At 45.5% G+C, this 10,769-nt stretch overlaps 1 protein-coding gene across 1 annotated transcript in view; it reads right to left on the minus strand.

Annotated features, from left to right (window-relative positions):
* The window catches only part of LOC104465536 (membrane-associated phosphatidylinositol transfer protein 2-like), a gene marked incomplete at both ends in the record, with an annotated part of 17,202 nt that extends 10,044 nt beyond the window's left edge, over window positions 1-7,158 (minus strand). Inside the window, 3 exons of the mRNA XM_010078625.1 lie at window positions 3,243-3,476; window positions 5,157-5,278; window positions 6,944-7,158. Of these exons, the coding sequence (XP_010076927.1) occupies window positions 3,243-3,476; window positions 5,157-5,278; window positions 6,944-7,158 (571 nt within the window). The remainder of the gene's footprint in view (window positions 1-3,242; window positions 3,477-5,156; window positions 5,279-6,943) is intronic.
* Between the last annotated feature and the right edge of the window lie 3,611 nt (window positions 7,159-10,769).

Genomic DNA, 10,769 nt, shown 5'->3' on the forward strand with positions numbered 1-10,769 from the left:
CATTTAAATCACTTCGCCTTTCAACTTGCCACCTCCACAGCTCTGCTGCAGCACTGGCTGAATCTATGAGGTGCTGACTCTTGTAAATGATTTGCCTGTGATGCGGCGTTGAACTTAATCTCACAAAAGGAGTGCAAATGACCATGAGACACGCCAAGACAGAGAGGACTCTTTAGCTGAATTTAAAAAGCTTTTGCTTATAGTTCTGGGGTTTGGTTTTTTTTTTTTTTCAAATTGAAGTAAAAATAGTAACTGAAACAAAAGCTCAACGAAAAAATGAAACAAAACAAAAAACCCACCACCAAATCATGCCCAAACCCCCTCAACTATCTATATAAAGCAACTGTGCAGATGCCCATTGACTATGTACCCAGTGGCAACATTCCAAAGCATTTCAAAATGCACTCTCACAATTTCCTGGCAGCAGATAAAGGATGCCTGAATTTCCTTCTGCAATGCTATTTCCTCGAGAGTCACAGCAGATCCCGTAACCTCAGCAGTACTGTTCTGGTTGTCTGAATGTATCCGATCAAAGGTAACCTGCAGTTATATCTGTTATATCTTGCTTCCCCACCTTCCCTTCTTCCCTTGCTCAGACCGTTCACGATGAAGAGCCCATGGTCACATCCACGTGCTATCTGCAACCTGCCCTGCAGAAGCCTCTAGCTGCAGGTCCCACCGGGCTGCGTCCTTCTGGATGAACTTCCCATTTGAGGGCTTAAGTGAAACAAAAGTTCTGCAAAAGAGTTTTCTAAAACCTCCCCCACTTTATTCTTGTGCAACAATTTGGGCACATTTAGCCTAAGACGCACCGGCTTAGACAAAGCTCCAGTTCCTGGGACGGGAACACGCTTTGCTGTCATACCGAACCAACAACCCCTACGCAACAGCCAACACTTGTTGAACAGCAAGAGAATCGCAGCCCATGTGCACCATTAGGAAGCAAGTGGGAGCAGAGTATTATGCAGTGCCAGTCCAATTAAACTTAGAATTCTTGGGAAAGGAGTAAAAAAGCATACAAATATTACAGCCAAGTAGACTAATAGCCCACAATTTCAGTCTGTGTCTCAGGCTGTCAAAGCACTGAGTAACTGTCCAATTAGTCATCAGAAAAAATGGCTGTTGCGCTCAGCAAGACAGAACATTTCAACACCGTCCCCCAGAGTTACTCCCTCTGCGCTCAGTAGCTTTTCTACATATCACAATCCATCCGTCACTTAACTCGAACGCGTTCTTCCTTCAAGCCATTCTCTAATTTTAGTGTGCACCACTAAGGACCGCTTCCCACCTTGGGTAGAGTTTGGATGCTGCTCTTGGTTTCTGCCTGGCTTTTCTTTCTGGCTTGACAGTGCTAATTTCCCAAGAAACAAATTTGCAGGAGCTAGGAAGAGAGGAACCAGAAGAAAAATGCCAAGGAGGGACAGGTGACAAGAACACCTCTGGCACTGGGCAGTGTGGTCCATGCTCTGGTTGCACAACACACACAAGTGTCCATCTGCTCTGAGTCACCAGCTGAAACCCCAAACCTGGGATCAGTGTACAAGCCTGGTCAGTCATGTCACAGCCCATGTCCTTCCAACTCAAACATCCTCATCCCTTGCTGTCTTTGGTGCACGTGCCCTGGCACTTTTCCAGTCGCTAACAGCTTCCCCATGGTCATCCCATTGCAGGGGGAGGCTGCACAGCTTCTGCAGATGCCCAAAGCTTTTGCTTTCGCTTTTCACTCCCTCGGCTTTGTCTTGCCTTAAAGGCTTTTCTGATTTTATGCATCTTAACCACTTTGAAAAACTGTATTTGCCATCATTATAACAGAGTGGAAAGGCTTTTGAAAAGCAGACAATGAGCTGGCTTGGCTCTCTGCAAAACCTCAATCAAGAGGAAAATGGCAGGCAGGCTGTCAGGAAAACACAAAAGAAACATTTCTAAGGGACCACGGTTTAATCTATGCCAAACACCTCTGAACAACTGGAAGAGTCACATGCTTCTTTTTGATTTAACGGACACAACGGAGTTGTTATTCTGCCCCCATGTTTTGCAGCACACACTAAATTAACCCATGGCACCGCACGCCAAGGGAGTTCATTGCAGAGAGCCACTTGTAATACGGTCTGTAACAGGTAAAAAATTCCATCCGGGGTAAAGTAAAACCAAAGGAGCTTTAAAAAAAGTGACCTGTGGCTATTCACCCAGCAGTGCACACCATCCTCCACCGCTCTGTCCGTGTTTCCCACATGAGCTCTCAGGAGCACAGTACGACTGAAGAGAGCTATGAAATTATTTGTGCCAGCATCAGGCACTTGATAGAAGCTTTGCATAGAGAAAGGACAGCTATAGAGCTCATGCAGGAAGATTTACTGTGCATAGAAAGCAGGTAGCATCCTTGACACAGCCTTTCTTTGGCCTTTTCTTTGCCAGAGGACAGCCATAGCTCTGCATTTTATTTTTTTGAGATGGGAATGTTTCTTTAAAACACTCTAAGTTTTCCACCTGGCCATAGATCGTGTCTCCTGTGGCAAGACTCAGAAACTATCAGTTGCGTTATAGATTTCCTGCAAAGAACAAATTACTGCCAGCTCTGCTACTACCTGGACTGTCTCCACTTAGCTACATCTGGGACACAAATACCTCCTTAAAAGCATCGACCTAAGCACGACGCATCAATCAAAGCGGCACATTTACTCACAACCGAGAGCTGTCGATGACCCACGGTGGGTTCTAGCCCAGTGAGGTGGGCAGCCCTGAGCACCACAGCCTGGGGGACAGAGATGTACGGCCACACAGAGACCCCCCAGGGCTGCCTCCAGGTGGGTAGAAACTAAGGACTCTCCAGGGAGTGGTTTTCTGGAGCCACTTAGGACTCAGAAGTGAAGCTTATTTCTCCGAGCAGCCCTTCAGGATTTTGTTCACAATAAAGAAAACTGGCAGATTTTGAAAATTACCTGGCAAAGTTTACCAGACAAATCCTTCTCTAAAAAAGAGAGTATCCAAGTTCTCGCCTACACGGGACTTGACACCCTTTCAGTGGCTACATGTGGTTTGGATTCATACAAACCACGATTATAAGCGATAGAATAACACAGTTTTTTTCTGAACTGCCCCACAGCTTTGCAAAAGCAATCATATCTGAGAATCTCACCGCAGACATGTCTTGGGATATGATACATCGCATGTACCTCACCTTTGTATTTCAGAAACAACATTAAGGACTTGGCAGTGAACTTTGCAAGACTAGAGATGCTCACCAACGTCATGGATAAACCGCTCAATTTTCGACTGCATCCCCCAGTATCTGAACTCGACTTTACACAGTTTATATGCACACATGATGGGGTATTTCCCAGGGTTGTTCTTGTACTCTTGAATCCAGTCTTCTGAGAGGGGGCCTCTTTTAGTCTTCACTGATTTATACAGCTTTGGATCCTCCTCAGCTTTGTATTCGTGTGGAGGGATAGGATCTTTAACAATATCAATAGGATCTACGGAGAGAGAATAGAAACAGTTAGACACTTCCTTTCCCTGAACAAAAGAAGAAAATACCATTTTTCAACAGTTATTTCTGTTTTAGCAACTACCAGAAGCATTACAGCCATTTAGTTTCTTTCCACTTACACTTAAACAACTGATATTTAAATTGTTTATACATTGCTTCTGGGCAGCGAGCAGCTCTGCCAGAGGAGCGAGTACACACAGTTCCTGCAAACAGAGGCTCTGCTCCAAATAGATGGTTTTGCCCACGGTGATGGCAGATCCGCAGCACTCCGGCAGATCTGCACACTCCATCTTCCTAGCTCCAAAACGATCTTTTGCACTTTCCATCGTTCGGCTTTTCTAACATCACTCACAGTGCGCCAGCTCTATCCGAGACGGTTACACACACCTGCCCTTCCGCTGTTATGGAAAAGCCATTACCCACTGAACATCTTATCTCTGGAGTCCATCAAGGGAGGTTACTGGAAACTCCTATTGTTACACCAGATGTTCTCCAGCAGGCACAAAGTCCAAATTGTCCTAATTAGCACTTCAACAATGGAGAAGTGGGAACTGCAACGGAAGGGCAGCGAACGAGCACATTTTGAAGATCTGCAACCTCTACCCCAGACCTCAGCAGAAGCATCTCAAGTTTGGATTGAAGAGCAGGATCGCACTTCACAAGAAATGACAGCTCTCCCGACACCTCTCCAGGAGGCAGCGTGACTCAAGCCTATTTGTGCAGTACGGCACGCCTGATCAGACAGGCTTGGGAACCAGGACAGTCAAACTGAAGTTCAAAACAAAGAAGCTCAAATCAAGTAACACTCAACCGAAATTGCACAGGGTTCATACCACGTCCTGCATGTCAACAGCGCTCAAGGAGCCAGAGCAGCCGCTAATGTCCTTCCCCAGAGCCCCCACTGCAGCCACCACAGCACGGGGCTGCCAGAGCTCAGCCTGAGCTCCACACTTCTCCTGCCTCAGCGGCTTCAGAGCAAGGGATGCTTCAGCCCTGGGCGGCTGTAACCGCCAGCACTCCCTGCCACGCAGCTGGGTCTCCATGGGCACGCATCATGATACCAAGACAGAGGAACCGCTGTGACACTTGCCATTCTCTGCCTTTTTACCAGGTGTTCCCTTTTGCCTTTTCTCATTAAATCCTTACATACATAAGGCTCATTAACTCAGTCTTCTAAGGACAGCTGCAAGGCTGAAGCGTTAACCTGCGTGAGGGTAAGACTAAAAGGAGATAAAAGAAAAATGAAATACATCTTCATGTTGCAGAAGTGCACACAGGAATGGTTTTCATATACACAAAGGAGCTACACCATTACACAGCGATATTTTCTTCTTCTGTTTCTACTTATTACTCTCCAAATCATCAGATGTCTTACTCCCTTCAGGGGCTGCACAAATAAGACAGGAAAGCATCAGCTTGATCTTACAAACGGGGGATTCAAAGGATTTCCATATGATTTCCATCAAGCCTAGAAGAGCACTCGGATGTCCTCACTCTACTTGATGTAACCCTGCCCTGAAGCCTGACACCAGCAGGGGTGCGGTTGTGTGTTTAGGGGACAATGGGACAGGGAGATGGGACATACCAAGAAAAACCCTTCACATAGCCAAAAAAAAAAAAAAAAAAAGCAGATTAAAGGAAATAGTAGAAGAAAAAGGCTATTCACCTAGAATGGTTTGTCTTTTTTCTGCAGGAGAAAGGTTGAACACGTTGACATGCTCTCCCGGATCGGTTTTGTAGTACGTCTCAATATCAATAGAGAACTTCTCCACAAAAGGACACGTGTACCTGGAAAGGAGAACAATGCAGCTCAGAGCAAACCCCGCTCGGCTTCGCAAGCGCAAAAACCGCTTTCCTAAAATGCACAAAATCAGCCTCAAATCCAAGCCAGCCTTGACTCGTGTTTTACTTCAGATATGCTTAAAATACCAACTGTACGGATTAAAGAGATTTTCTTCAATAATGTCTTAAGGCAGGAGCTCGCCTGGGCCATGTGGCTTCACGGGAAGAGCTCTGGTTTAGTATCCCCCCAGCCAGGCGCTGTGCTGGCCGTGCAGCGAGGGGCACACGGGGTACGACGCACCCCACACCATCACTGGAGGCTGGGCACCCACATTGACCAAGAAACAACCTCCCAGCTGGCCACAAGCATGCAGAAAGCCCCAGGGGACCACCAAGTCATCTCATTTTGCAGAGATACTGACAAAAACCTGCAACTTCACAATGTTTGCTGCAGGAGCAGATTGTCAGGACAGGCTGTTTTCACAGGAGCAGTTCTCAGCAAGGACAGAGCTTTTGGGTCTGCTGTACTGATGAGTTATGTTATCCTTGCAGGTACGACACAGATGTAACACAAGGACACCCTGGAAATGCATCTCTTCCAGGAGACAAGCAGAGCTCACGCCTGGAATCTGCGACAGAATAAAATATGGACTGATTCTGCGCAGGGCCAGGTTTCCTGGACAACTTATTGACTCACAGGCGTTTGAAGAGAATAGATAAAAAGAGACTGGAAGTGGACTTTAATCACCTGAAAGTCAGACAGCTCCATTATATTTAGCCATGAGTAACTGCCCGTGTGCAGACACTGGCTCCCCACCTTTCCCCAGATAATGTCACCTGTAGACACCAGTTAAAACAGAACTATGAAACTTTTCTAGATTTTTGATAAAAACCAAAATGTCCATTAAAGCTGTTTTATTATGAAGGATGACAGCAATATCAGACTTGTGAACCTGGAGAAAGGCACACACTTTAAACAAGAAGTAACTGGCACAAAGGCTATTTATTCCAAACACTTTAAACAAGTAACTGGCACAAAGGCTATTTATTCCAGGCTATCTGAAAGTCCTCCCAGGCAAAAACCAGCTGAGACGAGGAGGTCCCAGAGGGCTCCGCAGTGCCTCTGGCTCTCTTCCCTTCTCAGGGTGAAAACCATAGGATGTAGGTTTATTATTTTCTAGCTAAATGACACTAAGTACCCAGAAAAGCAGCACCAGATTTATTTTTATTTCTTCTCTCCCCACACTTCCCTCCCTGAAACAAATGAATCCTGTCTTACCTGACAGTGTTCAACATGACAACCTTCCCCTCACCGTGTACATTTATAACTTCCCTGAGCTAGCAGGTATCTGCAACGTGAAGTAGAATGTCCAGTGCAGGACACAAGATGAAATAAAAACCATTCCCATGCTATGAAGTAGAATGTGCAGTGCAGGATACAAGATGAAATAAAAACCATTCCCATGCTCTGATGGACGAAACAGCCACAAATTCTCAAGTACGTACGCAGTCAGCTCAGGCATTAAGCACCGTGTAAGAATTTCAGGACGTGACCCCAGTTTCTCTAAAGGGTATTACCGGAGATGGAAGAGATGCCACCACTGCACAGAATGACACCAAATCCTCTCTGTAAAGCAGGGAGACAGCTCTGGACACCTTGATAAATTTTACCTGGTCCTCGTATAAGGATATGCATTCCACGATTCCTCTTCGACTCGCAGAGCTGCCTTGGGCAATATGGACCGGAACCAGCTGGGGATGTGCATGCCGATGTGGTACACCTTGTGCGTATACTGCCCGTTGCCTCCCGGTCCATCCATGTACGGTCTGTTCTCCAGGATCTCTACTCCGCTGCCTTCCCCGCATGTCTCCTCTCTGCTCTTTTTCTGAAAGGGAAAATAGATCACATTGTTAATCCAGAGCATTGGACATACCAAGGTCTCAAAGCACAGGAACATTGGGGATGGTCTCTGGGACTCCTTTGGAGCAGTGCTTCATACCGACAGAACCAGAGCGGCACCCAAACCTAGAGATTATGAAGATTTAGACTCACCTGGCCAACACAGGAACAGCAATCTGATTTATTAGGGATCCCGTAAAAATCTGGATTTAGACACTAAGACACAGTTTGAATGGAGACCCAATGACACATCAACTCCTGCTCCTACAACCGGTTACACACGGCTCTTCCCGACAACACGCGAAACCTTGGCTCCAGCTGGGAGCCACCCAACAGCACAAAAAGGTTTCACATCAGCGGATGACACGGCGAAGGGGAGTTTGTCCAACTTGGCACATTCTTGTGGTGGTTTATCAGCGTGAAGAATCATACACACGCTCGGCGCAACATCGCAGTACTAAAGACTCTTCTAATGACCTAAACCCACAAGATTTGGGGGCTTGTCGCTTGCGGTCTGGCAGAGCAGCAGCTCTCCAAGAACAGCTTGGGGACTATGCTCTGCTAATTAAGATATTTAGAAGAAACAACCCAAGTTTGCCAGAACGCACACAGCACCCCCTGGCAGCCTCCATATTTTGGCTTATTTGTAGGACTGTTCCTCATTGAGAAAGCTGGCAAAAATTCCCTCAAAAAAAAAAAATACTAATTCCAGCACTTCTAAGAAGAGCTAGAGGCAAAGCAAATATTTATCCATTTGTAACACATTTCAGCAGATTGGATGATGTATAACCTTCATCATTCCAAACAACAGATTCATATTGTGAGCATTTGGAGTCTATTGTTTGTATTTGGGAGGATAGTACTTTGGAAATTAAGAAAAAAAAGAAAGGAATTCTATGCAAGAATCAACTGTGAAATTTAACACAATAACCACCTCCCATTTTTGTCATACAAACAATTCAAACCATGTTAATGGTTTAACAGAAAACAATTAATAAGATGCAAGAGATCAACTTCTCAACTTTTGAGGACACGATGATAAGCCAACACAGCTATTTAGAAGCAAGTAGTCCTCTTTTTAAAGAGCTCTCAAGTGATTTTAAATTTAAACAGCTGTAACCAACAATTCAGAATAACTGACAATCTAAATAGTCCTTTTTTTCCCACTCTACAAACTGCAATAGTCCTGTGAAAGAAAAGCACTTTTTCACAGTTTATATCTGACTTTCAGCTGGCAGTTCATTAAAACACACATCCTCTTAAAACAAATCACTGTCTTTCAGCTCTTATATAAGCACTGACCAAGTCCTGTACAAATATTTATGACAATAACATTAAATAATCTTGATGACCCAAAAATCTAGCTAATTCAAAGGTCTTGGAAAAAGGCAGTAACCCAGCAGGCATGAAGAATGTATCAGACAGAATAACAGCACAGCATCTGCTCTGAACAGCTGATACAAATTATGGAGATCTAGAGTTTTATTATATGGTATAAGCACACGGAAATCGTAAGGAGAGGAAATCTCTTCATGCCAAATTATCACAGGTAGAACCTTACATCAGCTAGATTTAAAACTCCATCCTACATTGCGCGGTTACCAGCAATTCCAAGGCAAATCTGTAAGTCCTTATTTGGGACCAAAACATTGTCAGTAGTTTTTAAATTTCAGAAGAAATCCCCAGCACTGAGTGGATTCAGTACCTCCTAGGACTGTGCCAAGCCAGACCTACACAGAATAACCTGGTTCCCAGATCTACAAATGCTTGTATTGCATTGAAAAACCAAAACACTGAAGATGTCTCCTTGTTCTAATAGCCACGGTTGATATGAGAATGGATAAAAACACCCTGTAGGCTTGCTTTCTCAGAGTGCCACTTCATACCCTTCCTTCCAGAGCTACATCTGAGCTATGCCTTTTGCCTTCTCCTCCATTGACAGCTCTCCACCCCTTGATGCTCTCCAGAGGCTCTGGGTTTGGAGCACAGACACGCACCGCTCACTCTAACATTCATCGCTTTTCTTTCCCCCATTTAGCCCATTTTGACAAAATCTCTCTGCAGGAAGATGACTTGCCTGGTTCCCATCCTACAGCCAGAACCCTGGTGACCCTGCAAGACCGGCCAGTTTTGGCTTCACATGAACTCTTCCACGAGCAGCTTTTCCCCACGACGCGGTAACGCCAACACTCGGCTGCCCAGCCAGAGCCATCTGGTCGCTGGAGATGCGACGGGTGGCCCGACATTATGGTCCCAACATGCTGTGAGGGAAGGAAGGAGGGAAAAACCCAAATTGAACTGACTTCTGTGGAGAGTCTCAGTTATATCCCACTTCTGATTTCTGTTTATTTTTTTCATTTCCATGTACCTGCAGGAGACCATGAGCCCTGTTCTGAGTGCAGGGCGTGCTTCCTCCTTCAGCCTGTCCAGATGACCAGCTCCAGCCCACAGCCTCTTTTGCCCAGTTGCAAACCTTAAGCAAATTTTGGCCCTACGCATTCCTCCTGCTTGTCACTTATCTACAGAAGACACAAGGGACAGCAAGAACATTTTCTTAGATGAATGTGAAATAAGAGCTGCACCTTTGCATGACAAAAACATCAGAGCTGCTAAATTTTTATCCCACGTTATCTTTTGAGGCAGGACGTTTCAGTCAGGCCAGTTCATACTCCAAACCCAACATAACCGATGGGTGGGAAGGATTGAACCATCAAAGAAAAACTTCACACGATAAACCCACACAAAGCGCTTCCCAGCCCTGCACGCTCTCGTATCGATTAGCTTGCCGACAAGGCAACAAGCCGCAGGGAGGTCAGGAAGGACCGAACCAGTCAGGTTGGATGGTGAACCGTACAATTACTAACCAGTCGTAAAGACAAGAAGGCACGTTTCTCAGACAATACAAAGACCTCAGCCACACGCTCTTGAGAAACCAGGATGATACTCTGTGCGTAAGTGAAAGTACACCACTCAGGGACGTGAAGAGCAATTTGCTTTTCAGCCCTAGAGCCTCTTCACGTCTATTGTGACTCAGCTACGGCATGGAGAGGGCTTGTTCCAAGGAAGTGGGCTGTAAACAACAATTAAAAAATAACCATTGATTAGGAAAGCATTTGGCTTGAGAAGTGGCTGGCAAGCCCTCTCCAAAGAGCACGGGCCTGCTGGCAGTGGCAGATGTGCTGGCATTTTAGGGTCAGTCTTGAAGGTTTCGGTCTCGGAGATCCGTGCCCCCACGAGAAGCAGAGACTTTATTTGGCAGATTATCTGCGTTATTCCTACTTGGTACTGACGACAGCATCTTCCCTCTATAAAAATATCAGAGGAATGGTCCCCAACAGAATCAAGGAGCAGCTAACAGGTTTTATATGCAGGTTATCTAAGCCGTAATCACAGTAAACCATCTTATATTGTATTACAAGAGGAAATCCCGTCATCCCTTTACAAGTCCCTCTCTCCTGCTGCTGACACTCCATGTTCCTCACAACCCCATCAATAGCTTTCCAGGGCAGATGGTGACACAGATCCCTTCTAGCTAAAATAAAAGCATTAAATTACTCATAACAGGGAACCCAGAGAAGCAGATGCACCATGATTAGC

This window comes from Pterocles gutturalis, unplaced genomic scaffold (genome assembly GCF_000699245.1).
Source record: "Pterocles gutturalis isolate BGI_N339 unplaced genomic scaffold, ASM69924v1 scaffold9798, whole genome shotgun sequence".
Lineage (NCBI taxonomy): Eukaryota > Metazoa > Chordata > Aves > Pterocliformes > Pteroclidae > Pterocles > Pterocles gutturalis.